At 45.8% G+C, this 17,609-nt stretch overlaps 1 protein-coding gene and 1 non-coding gene across 4 annotated transcripts; both read right to left on the reverse strand.

Moving 5' to 3' along the window:
• Positions 1 to 6,556: 6,556 nt before the first annotated feature.
• Positions 6,557 to 15,128, reverse strand: EIF5 (eukaryotic translation initiation factor 5). Of its 3 annotated transcripts, none has more exons than XM_064512038.1 (12): positions 14,979 to 15,128; positions 14,185 to 14,377; positions 11,841 to 12,120; positions 11,478 to 11,559; positions 10,922 to 11,094; positions 10,487 to 10,598; positions 9,646 to 9,785; positions 9,016 to 9,174; positions 8,582 to 8,743; positions 8,176 to 8,340; positions 7,765 to 7,899; positions 6,557 to 6,955 (listed from the first exon to the last, which is right to left on the reverse strand). In XM_064512038.1, exons 3-12 carry the CDS (start codon positions 11,910 to 11,912, stop codon positions 6,863 to 6,865), a joined length of 1,293 nt encoding a protein of 430 aa, XP_064368108.1. In that variant the 5' UTR covers positions 11,913 to 12,120; positions 14,185 to 14,377; positions 14,979 to 15,128; the 3' UTR covers positions 6,557 to 6,862. The 3 variants fall into 3 exon arrangements, with proteins under 3 accessions (XP_064368108.1, XP_064368109.1, XP_064368107.1); XM_064512039.1 differs by having other exon boundaries at positions 14,975 to 15,095; XM_064512037.1 differs by lacking the exon at positions 14,979 to 15,128 and adding an exon at positions 14,544 to 14,703.
• Positions 10,000 to 10,123, reverse strand: LOC112989970 (small nucleolar RNA SNORA28). The gene has a single exon (XR_003260965.2). It is a non-coding gene; the product is annotated as a small nucleolar RNA SNORA28 (small nucleolar RNA).
• Positions 15,129 to 17,609: the final 2,481 nt, after the last annotated feature.

The following is a 17,609-nucleotide window of genomic DNA, read 5'->3' on the forward strand; positions in this document are numbered from 1 at the left end:
TGCCAACGCAGGCATGGGATTCTCCTGGGGTAATATACTTGTTTCCTCACGTGTTTCTTTTAAAGATGCCAGATGTCTACCTTAATTACACAAATACAAATCCAGACTAACTCCATTGACGTCAGTGCTGTTAGCTGGGTTTTATTAGTACCAGATAGGCACAAAAAAGAGTAAGTATAAAATAAAAATTCAGGGAGGATAATACAACACCCACATAAGCATCTCGTTGAGGATTTCCTGGTGCTGATATTTTCCTAATTTGCGATGAATTGTTGAAATGCCTAGGACTCCAGGCACAAACCCGAGCTGTCCTTTGTGTCATCTCTTCCCCTTGTGTGAAAGAAAATACAGTGTATGAAATGCATCTAACAATGAGATAAGATTAGAAATGGGGAAAAACAGCATTCTCTAGATCCAACCTCAGAAAATCTGTTGGGGAGCTGAAAGCACCAGCAGGCGCTGCAGCCTCTCCCCCCACATGGTAGGTGTTTAGCTGAACACCTGTGTTCAAGGCCGGCTCTGACACGGTGCAGCCGAGTAACCTTGGCTCTGACTGCTGTGAAAGGAGCTCTGTGAGAAAGAGCTGTGAGAAGCCCCATCTGGGGCCTCCCTGCCTTGGCTTGGGAGCTGCGTTTAAGCTGGGACCCTCGCGTACCTTCGCTTTGGGTACGCCTGCGCCCAGCCGGGCACCTTGCTGATCCTGGCCTTGCCTTGCTGACCTGGCTTCCCCTTGGACCTGCCTCGTCGTTACAGGCTTGCGTGGCCATCGCTGGGCTGTTAGTAAACCTGGCCCTGTCGCTGGCCCTGCTCTCCTCGTTTGGCCCCTGTGGCACTGTGCCCCTCGGCGGCGAGGCCGCTGTCCCTGCCTCTCTTCTCGCCACCCCAGCTGCCAGCTTGCCCTCCGTGTGGCACAGCCCACGGCTGCTGCTCCTGACAAACTCCACCCAGAGCTATATGGAGAGCTATCTGGAAGCTAATAGCATCTCATCTACAGAAACACAGGGCATAGCTTTCTGCTAATAATGATAACTTTGCTAAATTATTAAAGAGCCTTAGCAATTTAATAACTGAATAAACATTAACTTCGAAGCACTTGCAAGCAGAAAAAATGATATTCAGAAAAGATGGTTTAGCATTTCTTGGCTTTCCCTCACACTCATCCTAACAGAAGGAATGGTTCCTTCTGCTTTACTGATAGGGAGACTGGCAGGTGAAGCGCTTAACAGCCACCTGCCCAATGATCTAGGGAGCCTTTGGTTCTTGGGTTTCTAACCCAAGAGGTCAAAGATTTTTTCTTTTTCCTCTGAAAAATATTAAGGAGTTGTGCAGTTCTGCTGAATTAAAGGCAGTATCACCTGAGTGCTGGAGCCATATCCTTGCTGGCTATCAATCAGAACAGCTCTAATGGAGTTAACTTGGAGCTATGCCGATTTACAGCATCTGATTGCTTGTTTCCATTTTACATTTCTAGCTATTAAAGGGGAATTAGATCCACAGTATAACCAGACTAGCCTGTTTCAATGGCACCAGAGCAACTCCTCACCAATTCCAGGTCAGGAGAGATCTTACACCTCCTTGGCTGCAGGATGATTGTGTTCAAAACAGGAAATATAGACAACACAATCAGTCTGCTAAGCACATAAGTGATCCCAGTGGCCCCAACAGCTCTATAAAACTTAAGCAGAAAGTGAAGCATGCAAACAGGCTTTTGTAGATAAGGCTTTAAAGAGCATTGTTTTTGAGCTGCTTTCTACTGTCTTTCCTTCTGGGTTTTCAGTTCCACATCTTCATGGTTCAGTGGTGTTACTGAATGCCAAAGAGTCAATTCTCAGCAACAACCCTCCAAGGCGCTTTCTGGGTAATTAGTCTGAGAAGAAAATAGTTGCCACTGTTTGGAAGACTAATTGGCGGGTCAGCTACTTTTGTTCCATCTGTCCTTACCACTTCCGTTCACTGGTTTCACTGGGAGCGCAGCACTGTTGTGATCTTTGTTACTATTGTGCAGCAGCCATCAAATGAAAGTACAGCTTTGTTACAGATCGCTATATTAACTACCTTTCACTAATATCTCTTCTTCTCAAACATCAAGGTTAGGAACGTGCTTAGTCTGTGGGAGTATTCCAGTTGTGCACTATCCTGTAAGACATAAACCAGCTTTTTGAAAAACTATGGTACATCTAGACAGTGACACATCTGCCGAGTTGTTTGACATTGCTGGAGGTTAGGATCTTTTAGTGAGCTTCTCAGCTCAAAGAACCAGAATGATCTTAAAGGGAAGAAATGATAGTCTTGTGCATAAAAATAAGACTATGACACAGGAATGCATTTGGGCAATATGCCCAGCAGCTTTGGTTTTTCTTTTGCCATATGCAAAAAAAAGGCAAAGATACTTACCAGTGTCCTAATGTCTGTCTGCAGAAAACACTGACCTTACTGAATGCAAGGAGCCAGGATCTGGGGGAGAGAGCAGTGTAAGACGGAAAACTGACTCTACATTTGCAATGCCTCATGCAAGTGAGCCCACATAATAAACTGCTCCCTGTTCAGAAAGATGAACTCTATTGAAGCTTCACATTGTGATTATACTGGTTGGGACAGCCACTACCACTGCAAGGGTAAATTGCAGAATCACAGAATGGTTGAGATTGGAAGGGACCTCTGGAGATCAACTAGTCCAACCCCCCTGCTTAAGCAGGGTCACCTAGAGCACATTGCACAGGACCTTGTCCAGATGGCATTTGAATATCTCCAAGGATGGAGACTCCACAACCTCTCTGGGCAACCTGTTCCAGTGCTCAGCCACTCTCACAGTAAAAAGATTTTCCCTCATGTTCAGACAGAATTTCCTGTGTTTCAGTTTGTGCCCATTGCCTCTCATCCGATCTCTGGGCACCACCGTAAGAGAGTCTGGCCCCATCCTCTCTACACCCTCCCTTCAGATACTGATACATGTTGATAAGATCCCCCCTCAGTCTTCACCTCTCCAGGCTGAACAGACCCAGCTCTCTCAGCCTCTCCTCATAGGAGAGCTGCTCCAGTCCTTTCGTCAACTCAGTAGCCCTCCGCTGGACTCACTCCAGTAGCTCCATGTCTCTCTTATATTGGGGAGCCCAGAACTGGACAAAGTACTCCAGATGCAGCCTCCCCAGGGCTGGGTAGAGGGGGAGGATCACCTCCCTCAGCCTGCTGGCAATGCTCTGCCTAATGCAACCCAGGATACCATTGGCCTTCTTGGCCACGAGGGCACACGGGTGGCTCAAGGTCAGCTTGTTGTCCACCAGGACTCCCAGATCCTTCCCTGCAGAGCTGCTTTCCAGCAGGTCAGCCCCCCCAGCCTGTCCTGGTGCGTGGGGTTCTTCCTCCCTAGGTGCGGGACCCTGCACTTCCCTTTGTTGAACATCACGAGGTTCCTCTGTGCCCATCTCTGCAGCCTGTCGAGGTCCCTCTGAATGGCAGCCCAGCCCTCTGCTGTATCAGGCACTCCTCCCAGTTTTGTATCAGCAGACTTGCTGAGGGTGCACTCTGTCCCTTCACCCAGGTCACTGATGAATGAGTTGAACAATACTGGACCCAGTATTGACCCCTGGGGGACACCACCAGCTACAGGCTTCCCACTAGACTTTGTGCTGCTGATCACAACCCTCTGAGCTCTGCCATTCAGCAAGTAGTGGCTGGATTAAGAAGTGTTTAGCATGTTACTGTGCCTGCCACAATCATTTCAAGTCACTTTCCCCTTATCCTTAGCCATTGCCTCATTACAAATCTGGACTGTATGCTCGTGGGAGCAAAGAGCATCCTTTCATATAATACATATCTACCTATCCAGCTGAATAAGGCCCTGACCTCTCATGAAAATTTTTAGGCTCTCACAGATAAGAGTAATAACAGGCAATTCTGCCTCTCTTATGTTAAACAACAATCAGGACTTCAAACCCTAGTTCAAGACACTCAGCTCCTTTCATCTGTTTGTGCTGCTGTGATGCTACCAAGCAAACCTGTCAGCAGAGAAGCTCCCTGTTGTGCTGGATGAAGAGAAGACACTGATGAAGGTTGTCAAGCTGCATTAAAGCTCCAGATTGCAGGCTCATAGAGGGAGATCAAGATTTATAAAGCCAAGGCTAATGGACCTACTGCTAGACCTGTCCACCTGACAGATGATTGCATTCATGCTGAGGTTTTTAAACACAGAGACTGCATCCTCTGAAGTGAGGGAAATCAACCAACACTTACTATTTCCTTTCCCAGTGCCAGGAGTTTCTTTGAAGCTTCAAGCAGATTGCATCTAAATACCAAGTTGCCTTTTGAAGACATACTTGTTACTTTTATCAGATAGCAGCAGCAATAAATTCAAAGACTCAGGAAACTTTCAAAGTCGGACTTCTTCCTTCCCTAAAGAAATGGTAACAAAATGAACACTCATTTTTATGATTAGAAGGTAGAATCTCCAATTTACTGTCTGAGATGGAAACATTAATACATATGTGAAAATAGGGAGAGAAGTATAACTGGATGCCAGGAACTGCAGATTCTGTTACTGGCAGCCTCACTGCCCTAAGAAACCCCCTTCTCCCCATCCGAATATTAGGGTACAGCCTTATAGCATGCTCGGTCTGACGTACACGTGCATGAGAGAACACCTTCACTTGCTGCATGCTCCTGACACATTTATGCCAGATCTGTCCCTCATACAGCTTTGTAAGACTTTGTAAGTTCACTGATTTGATGGAAAAATGTGTTCTGGTGCAAGCAGGTCTGTTTTGCCAGTAACTTGATAGTCACCAGATCCAATGCATGCAAAGGAACAAGCACGCATAGCTGAAGATGGCAGAAAAAGAAATCGCCTCTTTTAGCAGCAGCCTACAATTACAGTCAATCTGATAAAAAACAAACAAACAAACAAACAATCCTACACACTGAATGAGACTTCACAGTATCAAGACGCATGACAATCAACAGCTTGTAAAACTTAAACAGAAGCCTTCCAACGACATTTGAGAGATGGTATCAGGATAGAATTGCAGGGCTACATCTGCAAGCCACCAGCATTGAGGAACTGATTATTTTGGTGAAGCACATCAATCGACACTAGCGAAGAATCTGGTTCTAAGAACTACAAGATTGCATTGCCCAGGCTGCAGAGAACACTCTTCTTGGGCAGGCAGGGTTAGGGGCCTCAGTATTTCTCAGGATTACAGCCAATACACAATCCTGGACAAGTGCAAAACTTCCCATTATTCCCTCTGTAAGCAGAAAATCTGCTCAGAATGGCAAAAGAGACTCAACATCCTACCCAAGGAAGCCACTCCAGGTACAAGCACCCACCTCCTACTGGAGAATTTAAGTAACTGTCAGGGATGCACACCTGCAGACTATTACTATTAGACAATGGAGGCCTGTACCTGCCCCAGGAGAATTCTCTCTACATCGTATTATGTTTTTGAGAGCAAAAACCTGAAGCTCAAGTCACCACCATCCTAATCAAAGCCTCCCATTTCATCTAATTGTAACTTCTGCTTCAGCAATCTGGTTAGAAAAAGCAGCTCATCCTGTACCGGAGCCTTGATCTCTCAGAACTTGTAATACTGTACCTCACACTGAGATTATCATTCTTTTAAAAGGGACTCTTAAAGACAAGTGTGGTGGAAGTAAATATGCTGCCAGGGTACAAAAGATCACAGGAGGGAGTGAGGGGTGTTCAGGCTCTAGGAGCTGTGTATTGAAGTGTTTAGACAGGCAAATCCATTTACCAATGCCTTTGCTCACAAAGTGGCTTCAATCCACTTCTTCCTACCAGGTGCATTTAAGGATTTTGCTTTCTCATTTAAATGGAGGTATTATTTATGTTCCACACTTCCACAACTATGTGTAAGACAGCTTTGTTTCTTATTGTACCAGCTTTGTTTCTTATTGTACCTTATTTCCAAGCTAAATAGGTACCTCAGAGTACCACCTTCAGCATCTGCAAGATCCCTTACAAGGCTCTAAATCAGCTTCTAGGGCTTACAAGGGAACACATCTTGCCCTCCTCCCCCCCCCCCCCCTTAACTGTTAGCAAGACAGTCTGATTGACAGCAGTTGAGCCCAAGTGCTCAAGTATACAGCTGTGGTTTAGCTTATTTCTAGTGAATCCACACAGCAATTCCTCACCTATGAGTAATAAAAACACTAAAAAAAAGTTGAATTGTTAGAGGAAATCATGGAACTATCAGAATGCACATGCTGACTTAAAACAAAAAGCTGTCTGTGCACTTTAAGCTTACCCAAAACCTTTGCCCTTACTGAGGTTTCTGCTCTTGTTCCCTCAGCTCAGAGGCTGCTTGTTGATTCAAGCTAATGCACTTTACCCTCTAAAGCTAGCTTAGACATCCAGTTCAAGCTTTTTTTTTTTTTAAATCTCATTTGAGAAGTGAGGCACGTCTTTTTGCCTCAAACTCTGCACATTTTCAGTCCAAGACACTTTGTCTTGGAACTGTTGTAGTGACATGGCTAGTTGTAATAACAATCTCTTGAAGTTGTGCAAATACTTACAGGGAAAAGAAACAGAGTTAGGCATAAATGAAGATTGACCAAAACCAAATCCTTTATTTCCACAACTGTATAAATGTGCTCCAAGTATGTGTCCAACACAAGTTAGAAAAACAAAACATAACATGCCATTTGCAAACTAGATCAGTTCACTTATGTGCTGACTTCTTGATATTAGGCTTAGTTACACAAGACCAGTCACAGTAAAAAGATACATATTTGAGTACAAAGTAGCAGGATGTTAAGCCATTTCAGCTTGTGCACATACAAGTCACACTTCTGGCAGAAAAATGCAGAGAAGTTTGCATCATTATACTGGAAGCTACATTGCATCACTTTAAATGGCATCAATATCGATATCATCATCTTTATTGTTTGCAGGCTTCACAGTTTCGACTTTAGGGACACTGGCGGTTGTGGAGTACACCACCTGTAGAGACAAAGTGTTCACCTTTACTACAGCATCTATTGCCATTAGGTACTAGCATAGTTTTGCTTTAACATTAGGAGTTGCAAACACCTGCCTGCTCAGCAGTCTGACCTGTTTTACATGCTGTTCCACATTCCAGACTAGACTGGACAGCACATTCCAGGAGAACTATACCATATATTAAACCTGAACTCAGGCATGCTAAAACAGCAGCTGTATCTTAAACATAAAAAGATGGGCAGAAGAGACTATGAGTGTGCACAGTGTCAGAAACAGTCTCTCTCAACCAGGACCAAGAATAACTATTACCAAACAAAACAGAAAGCCCCTAGCCCACACCACACACACAACCACCCACCCAGGCAGCGGGAATGTAGCTAACAGCTTGACGTAGTCCTTAAGTAGAAATCAGTCATTTGTCCTTTAAGCAGCTTTGCTAATTGGGCACAGAGGCTCTTCTAAAAAAGAAGGCTTGTGATATGATACTACCTACTATCCATCTTCCATTATACGGACCAGTGCTGTACAAGAGTCTGTCTGCACTACTGCACAACAGTGGTCCTTTGGCTACCAAGACCCTTTTTGTTGATGTACAGATGGGTCTTGGGTAGATCCCTTTACCTGAAGCAGAAACACTGACATCTATGCTCTGACAAGACAGAGTCATGAGAACTGAGAAACTCCTCCAGTTTCCCATACACAAAGCAATACAGTAAGTATACTACACTGCGTTAAGACCAAGCAGCTCAAGATTTCCGTGCGCAGAAACAGAACCTTGGAATTGTTTATGGGGTATGAGCCTTTCCTACCTCAATGTTTTCATCTTCATCTTCTTCTTCATTACCGGAAGATTCTTCCTCAGCTTCCTTTAGCCATTTAATAAATGGTTCTGCTTTGACACGAATTTCTTTGGCAAGCTCCTTTGAAACATATTTCTTTGAGGCCTAGAAGGCAGAAGGGCATAGGGACCTAGTTTAAATGCTGAAGGAATATATGTCAGATCATTCCCAAATACAGTGAGAGCCTAGCTAGAAGTCTATAACTCACTTCACTGCCTTGAACTCCTCCTTTCTTAACCACAAGCTTCTCCCAGACAGCAATTTAAACAGATAGCCCAACTTAACGCATCAGCACAAGAAGCTCTACCAGAATGGAGAGGCCAGATGCACTGTTACATTCAGGCATTTGGCAGGTAGAGCCCAAGAAATACTACTTCTTACCTTTTCTGCCCAGCTAAGGATGACTTCTTCTTCCAGAAGATCTGCATCATACATTTCCTTCAAAATATGTGGTATTTTGGAAATAAGCTGAGACTGATGCATGGCTACCACACACTCAAAGCCATGGAGAAGGTACCTCTGAGCTTTCTTATTGTTGTGGCAGAACTGGAATAGCGATAAGAAAATTAGCTTTTTTCCCCGCCCCCTCCAGAGAACAAACAAGCTTCTCTTCTGCTCTCAATGAGATAGCAAAATTTACAACAACTCTTAACTACCACCCTCAGCAGTTTTTCTAGTTAGAAAGCAGCAGTTTAAAGATTAAAGACAAAGATTAGGACCAACTCAAGTAGCTATTACATTAGACAAAGCAACAGTTGCTATACTAGGAACAGAAGACCGTGCTTACACGAAGGAAGTGACGCCTGTATTTCCGTATCTGTTCACGAATCTTTTCGTCAAAGAGGACTTCGGTCAGAACTAGAGGGCCCATAGCCTTTACATCCAGTCTCTCTGCTTCTGCTACAATGTCTTTGTCAGAAGTATCAATGACACCTTCTTCCTTCTTTTTCTGCAAGAAGACAACAGATGCAAATTATGTTTTAACTGCTACCGAAGTAGCAGGCAGTGTCTGTCAGTGCTCTATTGCAGTTTCCTTCCCCACCACTGGGAAAACCAGTACTTAGGCAGAACCTTTTAAGCTTTAAGGTTCAAGGGCTTCGGGGGGCAGGGCATCCCTCCCTCTCCATCCAAACAAAAACCTTTTAATTGTTCTTACTCTCAACAGCATTTTAAAGTAGTATAACATCGTGGCTACCCAGTCATGAGCTAGACAGTATTTACCTTCACAAAGTCAAATAGTATGTTGACTCTCTCTTCCACTGTTCTTTCCAGATCTTCACTAAGCGTGAGGTTCTTTGCATGGTCACTAATCTCATCCATTCTACGCCTTTGGGCTTCTTCTGTTGTGTCTTCACCCCAGTCATCATCATCCTCCTCCTCCTAAAACGGAATTCACACAATGTTACTGCAGGCTTAGTAACAGTTGAGTGTCATCTCTAGATAGAGATCCAGGAGCACTTTTATAGCCAAAAAAATTATTACTTTTCCCTATGGAAAGGGTTATGCTATAATCTGGAAGTCACAGGAGACAGAAAAGGAAGATACAGGAGACAGAAAAGGAAGATACAGTTAGGAAGTAGTTATGAATGTCATCCTACAGACAGCTATAAAACTCGTAAGATACAACCCAGGTCTCTTTTGAAAGCACTTAAGGTTATGCAGCTGCCACTTAGCATGCATGCTGTTTCTGAAGAGCTGGTAACACTTGCTGCTAGAGGGGAGGGACAGCGATACTTCCATTCTAGCAGAAGAGTCCTTAGTATATTAAGACTTTGATGCAGTGCTGACCAGCAAATTCATCAGACCAAGACACTACACACCCTCATCCCCCCCACTTTCCCTTCTACTTACCACAACCTGTGGAGGAGTTATCTCCTCTGGTGGTGGGGGTGGAGGTGTCTCATTGCTAGACACAGAACCATTCTCTTTGTCCTTGCCTTTTCTGTTCTTCTTTTCTTTTTCCTTCTTTCCTGTACCAGTGTCACCACTCTCTGGAAGTGAAATTAAGTATTTTAGCATTCTCTACCTCACCAAATAAAGTATCTGCACTATTACAATCTAACAAGTCCCTGGATAAACTAGTTCCAATGCTTGTATTAGCAGCAGATGTACAGTACCCTTTCCCAGACACATTCAGGACAGATCTGCACCTGCTGGGAGAACATGCAGTTCCACTGGAAGTCTGGTTTCTCATTGAGACATAAAGCTGTTCAAGTCCATATAACAGGGGAACTCACAAAGCAGAGGCCCCCAGAATAGGTTAGACTTTTCTGTTCTAGCAAGCTTAAATTGCAGCAGGCAACCAGATGCTTACTACAGAGTGCTGCTTGCACAGAACACTATTAGAGGTAGCAAGATACTGAGATGCTGTTACTTCCTACCCTTCTGTTTCATACAGACTTAAGGAGAAAACTGCAGTGGTCACCTGCAGACTAGCTCTTTTCCTACTGACTTACGCCCTGCATATGCATCTTCAGATGCTCCTATTTGAAAGGGATCCAGCATGAGCCATCATAGTTCTCTGATCCTGTAACTATGAACACAAGTACTTCATCCTGAATCACAGACTCTAGGAGCAGCCTTGAGCCTTTTTACAGTTTAATTAGGTATTAGCTATTTGCTTTCCTAAATGATCAACAGCACTCGTGCTGAAGTTTGCCCTACTGCCACCAAAAGAAAACAATGCACTCACCAGGTGGGTTTTTGAGAATGAACGTGCAGAGTTTATGGTTTGTGTCAAGCATGCCTCGATAGCCACAGGCTTTGCAAGAGTTACCTATAGTTTGTTTCTTAGGATTGACATGCTGCAAGAAGGAACAAACTCTGGTTAAAATACTGCTTATGGAACAGGAATGCACTGAAATCTAAATCTAATATTTACATAAATCTCAGCAGGATTAAGCCAGAGGTTTAAGTGCTTTCATCAGCTCCAACAGAGCCTCCAGTTTGGAAGTGGTGAAGTTGTATACTTTACAAGTGTGAAGCCTTCCCAGACAGTCCCCACAAGGGGGAGATTATCTTCTCTGAATTGATATTCAAGTCCAGAATGTAATTCTACACTCCAGGTTTATGAAAGTGGTGTAATGTTTCTGTAGTGTTATGGTGAAGACAGACAGAAAGTACTCACCAGATCAGTTTCAGGATTCTCACACTCAGGACAGAGAACAAATTTTTTAATGAATCCATCCAACATGTCTTGCAGCTTATTCGCCTCATGAGATCCATTGACAATGTAACGGTCATTCTTAACATCAAACTGGGTCTGTGCTCCCAGCTCACAACCAAAAAATTTGGTAGGATCTTAAACAAATGAAAGTAGACTAATTGCCAACAGCTCTCATAGCTCTTTAATGCAAAGCCAACAGTAAGCAAGAACACTACTGCTGCTTTATCTTTTCAGTGACTACAAAATGAATTCCCTTTCAAAACATAACAAGAATGCCTCAACCCAGAATCACCCTTCCCTCCCTCCCCCCAAAACCACACACCCACCACTTCATGTTCTCTTCCCCGTCTTCCCGCATTTACGATTTTGTCCTGATATATAACTGCATTTTTGCCTTACGAATCTTGAAAGAAAGAGCTGTTACATCAAGTGTTTTATTAGCTACTTCACACTACCACTCCAAACAACATAAAGAGCACAAGTCAAAGGGTGCCCTATCACTCCATAGACTACTTACACGTTGGAGGCCGATTAAGCGCCTTTGCAACGTCAACCATGTTGACTATAACCGTCTTTATTCCATTTCCTTTGCCCTCAACCTTAAAAAATAAGAAAAAGGAAAAAGTGTTTTATGGTTAAATAACCAGAACAGCCAAACCCAGTAAGTATTTCCTATTTTGCTGTATCAGTGTTCTGCTTTTAAGAGTGTATCTTTTTAAAAGAGCTAATGAACACCTAGTGTGGGCTGAGAGGACCAGACATCTTTTTTGTCCTACGCTGGCTAAGTACTGATATCATTACCTTACATCTCAATTCTTCTATCTAGAAAGATAAAGAAAGTGAAACCCTACCCATTTACCAGTAATGCTTAGTAAGTTACCTTGGCAATCAGACGGGGCATTTTGTAGCGATAGAACTGATCTGAAACACTGCGGTTGACGTTGACAGACATTTTGCCTTATTAGTAGCTTTATCAATAAGATGAAGAGATCTTTGATTGCAGTTTTTTGGTATCTTCTGTCTGGAGAAGACGGGATGACATAAACGACTGCAAGAGTTCTCGGTCTCTGACATGAAAAAATTTTCGCCACTGAGGCTGTAAGGTTCTTGCTTGTATGCTATGTTTCCCCAATACAGGTACCAGTGGCTGCGCAACAGCTCTGCAAGTGTTAATAAACAGAGAAGAAATGAAGTTTACCTTGATGTGCACCCATTATGTCTTGCCACAGAGCTATATAAGGGATTATGATCAGAGAAACATATTTATCTTGTGGCTTTCTGTGACTTTCAGCTTCTGGAACATAAGTAGCCTTGAACTGTACTGCTGATGGAATTCCCTCATCTAAACCACAGAATCTTCCACCCTCTTTTTCTTACTACCCAAAGAACATCTGAACAGCTTAAGAATGTTTTCTGTACATCTAACTCCTGAATGAGTGCTGTAATCACAACAGAAGAAAAAGGAACACTGCTTGATTTATTATGTAGACCAATGTCGCTTGCACCGAGAGGGTCACGTGATATGTTTCAGGCTGTAGGGCAGAGGGAAGCAGGAGAAAGATCTGGAAAACAGCTTCAAATTCCACATCATAGCATGAACTTATCACATAAACTGAAGTTTGTCAGAATGCTGAGAAATATCAGTAAGGTGGAGCAGCAGCAATCTGTAGTCCAACATAATTTTTACATGGCTTACCAGTTTTTTTTTTTTTCATCGGAGTGGAAAAGAGTTGAAAATTAGGTAATTCTCTCTCTCAGTTACGGATTCTCATAGCAGCTTCTGTTGACTTTTGACTTAACAATAAGCCTGATAAAGTCTGACATAAGTTGCTTCACTGTAGAAAGCCTAGCAATGCAGAGGTAATAAGCAGTGCAGCAGCTTTTCCAGTTGTTTTTTTTTCTTGGGGGGAAGGGGTGGGGAGGAAGGGGAAGGAGGATGAATCCTGTTATTAAAGTTACCTTAAGCAGTATTTACATATTAAAATTAACATGTGTCTCTATAATCAGACAGAAGATTACTTAAGCCACAACTGGTTGAGTTGACTAGACAGGCAACCCTGATTACAGCACGGTTATTCTGACACATCATCATGTTGTTACCACTAATGACAGAAGCGTTGACACACAAATAACTATTCTTAGTATTTATGCATAATAGTATGTCTATTGGTTCCACACAGTCCAAATCCCTCCAATCAGGTTTACAAGTCCTTTATACAAAGAAAACATACAGATTTGTATATATGTGTATTCTACGTTAGTCTAGATGCAGATTTACCCTTCAGGAGAAAAATGCACCATGGATTTTGTTTCAAGCCTGAGGCTTCCTTTCCCAGTTCTAAATAAAAAGAGCCACCACGTGATCTCACCACGTGCCTGCCAAAGCATTGAGGAAGAAGGTATCTCCGTGACTGAGCATGAGCTCTCAGAAAGAATGTGCTGTTTCCCCTCCTTCCAGATTACCGCCTTTGTCTACTGCGGACTGAAGCTCCCTCTCCTGGTCCCTAGGACACCTCATCCCAAGCATCCTCCCGCCCCTCTTCCCCCCCCCGCCACCCACCCCCCGTTCAGCATAGGGGAGAAGTGGGAAGGCAGACAGACTCCCTGTTTGAGAGGACTGTTTCTCCGCCCCACTCAGGCCTGTGATGAGTCACAAATGCAGCAATTAAGTACTGAGTCAGCCTTGAAAGAGATGGGGGGAGGTCACCTCCAGCCACGCATGCGCTCTCCAGCACTGAAAAGGGGACGCTCCGCAGCTCCCCCCCCACTCCCCCCTCCTCCCGCGGGGCTAAGCCTGGGAGAGGAGGCGCCCCCTCCCCCATGCTGCGGGTTTGTAACTGCGCCACAGCTCCCCCCGCCTCGCGCCCCCTCCCTCCCTCCCCACCCACAGCACGGGGAGGCGCGGCCCCAGCCGCCGCCATCTTGTCTCGTCGCATGGCTGCGGGAGGGGGGAACGGGACACAAAATAAAATAAAGAAATCGCGAAGAAAGATAATCGAAACGTTATTTTTCTTACCTCTTTCCCACCACCACCAAGGTCCCGGATATTTCGTTATACGAAATCTCTCCTGCTATCAACCGTTTATGGGCAATGCGGCGCCCCAGCCCAGACTGTTAAGCCGCCGCCGCCCGCCCACCCCCCCCCCCCCCCCGACCCAAACCCTCCTCTCAACCCCCGGGTCCCCCCACTGACCCACCCGCTCTAGCGCGGTGGGCATACTCACCGTTTTCGTCCAATAAAGACATAAACCCAACGCTGCTCGCCCCGGGCTGCGACGAAGCCGAGTGTGTGAAGAGAACAGGGCCGTGGGGGCGCTTATATCCAGACGAAGAGGGAGGCGGAGGCGGACGCCGCAGCCTCCGGGTCCGAGCGTCCTGGGGCGGGCGGGATCAGCAGGGACAGCGGCGCCGGGCAATCTGCGTGCAAAACACAATCAGGGGCATCGTTAGTGGCGACAGCTGTGAGGAGAGGGAGGAGGAGGGGGGAGAAAGGGAAGGGGGGAGGGAGAGGCGGCGGCCGACGCGCAGCTCAGGCAGAAGGGGGCGGTTGATGAGACCCCGGCAATGGCCGCCCCGTACTCACCTCTAGAATGTTCTCGCTCTGACTGAACAACGCCAAAGCTGGGATCAATCAGCCAGCGGCGCGCCCCGCCTCCCCAGCCCTACCATTGGCTCGCCGCTCGCCTTGAGACGAAGCTATTGGCTCAGGGCTTGCCGTGCCCCCAACCCACTGGCGGCGGCCGCCATCAATCAAGACACCCCCTAGCTTCGCTTCCCTCCCCCCTTCGCTCCCTTCCCCCCCCCAGTGCCCCAAAGGACATCGCGTCTACCTCGGCCAAATCTCGCGAGATTGGGGGGGGGGGGAGGCGAGGGATGAGTCAGTGCGGCAGGACCCGGTGCTGAGCGCGACGGGCGGCAGCCGCGGCCCCGCCGCCCCCTCGGCCCCCACCCGGCCCCGGCCGTGGCCCCCCGCGCGCCCCTTCCCCTCCGCGCGCGCTCGCGGTGCTGCGGGACCTGCCTGTCCGCCGCGCCGGCCAGCGCTGCTCCGCGTCGCGCGGCAGGGAGGGGCCCCTCGGCTTCCCCTCCCGGCTGTGGCACCTCCCTGCGGGGCGGCGAGCGGCGCTGAGGCGGGTGGGGGCGCGGGCCCTGCCGCTCCCGCCCCCGCCTGCGGAGAGCAGCCGCGCTCGCTCATGCGGCGGCGGCCTCGGGCCCGCTGCCCCCCCCGGCTCTGCGCGCGGGGGTGGCGCCGAGCGGGCCCCGGGCAGACCGGAGGTTCCCGGTGCTCCCTGCTGGTCGTGCAGTCGCCATCGCGACCGGCCCCCCTCCCCCCCGCCTGCGGGCCCGGGGGGCGCTGAGGACCCCGGCCGCGGGGGGAGCGGGGCCGCGGCGCTGCAGGAAGGAGAGTTTGGGGGGGGGCTGCCGCCCCTAACAGGCCGGCAGCGACCACACGCTTGACATCCCGGCGGATCGTTTATATTACAGATCGCTTAAAACAATTGAAGTGCTGAACGTATCGTGCGCTTCCTGCACGCCGCCTTTCAGGGTGCGGGGGAAAAGCCTGTTGTTTGAGTTCGCTGTCATAAAGGCTCAGCTCTGACTAGCCCTGGGTGCTGAGGCTGCCTTTGTGTGTTACACAGGGCAGCAGATCCCTGCGTGCTTGCCGTCTAGCCCGGCTGCAAAGTGCTGCCAGCCCTCCTTGGCTGATCTGGGAGCGGGGTGAAATACATCTTTGGATTTGCATTCTCTTTAAAAAAGCAGAAAACTCATTTTTTTTCTTGTGTTCCATTCTCTCCCATCTTCTTTCCCAGTCATTAAGATACTCAGTCTTTCAAAGGCATTGCATAGTTTAGACGTTTTAGAGCACAAGTAACGTTCAAGCAGCAAAGCGCTCCTGTAGACTTCATCAATCAAGTGATGAAACAGCTCTCCTGCTCCTATAAATACTCCCAGGCAGAACCAGCTTCCTCGGTTCCTGTCACTGTGTCTTACTGAATAGTGCTCTAAAGCTTCTTGATGGTTATGTGGGTGTGCAGAGAAAAAGAGGGCATGAGGATAAAACTAACAATGACAATAAATAATACCATGTACTCTAGCTTTCTCCCTAAGTTAGTTTTGAAACAGATTTCTAGGCTCACTCTGATCAATCATGTTGATGTGGTCGGAAGAAACACCCCTTCTGTTGAACCTTTAAGAGCATCTTGAACGTTTTTTGTCCGATATGCAAAAGAATGGCATTAAAATGCAAAGTTGTCTGATAAATGTGATTTTCCTAGGAAAGAAAAGCTGGGCTATTGTTACGAACATGTTCAGTGACACACTGTAATGAAAAATGTGTTCCCTTGGCTACAGCAGCGGAGGAACAGAGATACCAGAGATGAATGTGCGTTTCTCATAAAGCTTTCTTCAAACAAGACCCTCCTACGTCATGGCTGCTGCCCTAGTTTTATGTCTCTTCTCAGCCTATGGAATAGCAAGTGTTTGTAGCCAGGGCACTGTCCTGCAAAATGTCATGCACGACTCTCTTGGACTTCACTATCTCCATCTGAAAAAGTTAAAAATTCTTTAGAGTATTTTAAATGTCTCAGTGACACATACACAACAATGCTTTTTTAAAATAGGATAAAGAGGTTTAGTGCAAAATAAATATCTCTCCAAAATATATGAGACTTGGCAATTATCGGGAGGAGAAAAATCATAAAAATGTAGGAGGCAAGAAAAGCACAGCAGGAACTCCTCTGCTGTGAAAATATGCAGCATGTATAACTTGCTAAATGCCTCCTTTCTGTGGCTTGAGTTTCAAGCTACAGCACCTCTGAGGTTAATAAATCACAAGTGTTAAAATATACTGCTGCCAACACCACTTTATTGTGCAGCAAAAGGGAAACAGAGACCCTTGATTTGGTGCTATTTGACATAATGAGTAACTCCAAAGAGTTATGATTTACTAGCATAAAGACAGATTAAATTTTTATTTTATAGTATATAAATTGACATCATAATTTAAGAGGTACCTTTTAAAATAGTGCTCCTACTGCAAAAGGCAGGTACTGGTCCCGTACAAATGAGGTCAGAAAATATTCTCCCTGATCATACAAAATAGATTGAAACTGTGGATTATTGTCTTCTTGGTGCCTAGTTGTTGATTTTTTTCTCACCAGAGTGATTCATTAAGATTCAGTGTTGGATCCCAAGTATTTTTACTGAGGCAAAATACTTGTAATTTGTTCATTTTTGTATCTAGTGCCTTGGAAAAGACAGAAAATTATTTCCTCTCCCCCCCACTTTAGAATGTCATGGATTCATGAATCCTGAAGTTCATAGTTCACATTGCTTGTGTGACCTTCGAAATACAGAACACTAGAGTGCTCTGCATTTCGCTGTTATAAATCGAGCAGTTTTTATCTATATTCCTCTCTTGTAATTAAGACATTTTGGCTGGCATTAGCAAGTCAGGTTTTGGAAGTGGTTTAGTTACTGAGAATCGGAAGTTTTCGGCAATGGATCTTAGGGTGTTTTCCCTTATCACAGGAATGCTTTATTATGGTTCACTTCAGCCTTGAACAATTCAAGTTTGTTCGTTGTTGCCTGAGTTGGGTTTTAGTAAAAATAACAAGGAATCAATGTCTGTGATGTGTAATGCAGCAAAATC

The sequence above is a fragment of the Dromaius novaehollandiae genome, chromosome 5, assembly GCF_036370855.1.
Source record: "Dromaius novaehollandiae isolate bDroNov1 chromosome 5, bDroNov1.hap1, whole genome shotgun sequence".
NCBI lineage: Eukaryota > Metazoa > Chordata > Aves > Casuariiformes > Dromaiidae > Dromaius > Dromaius novaehollandiae.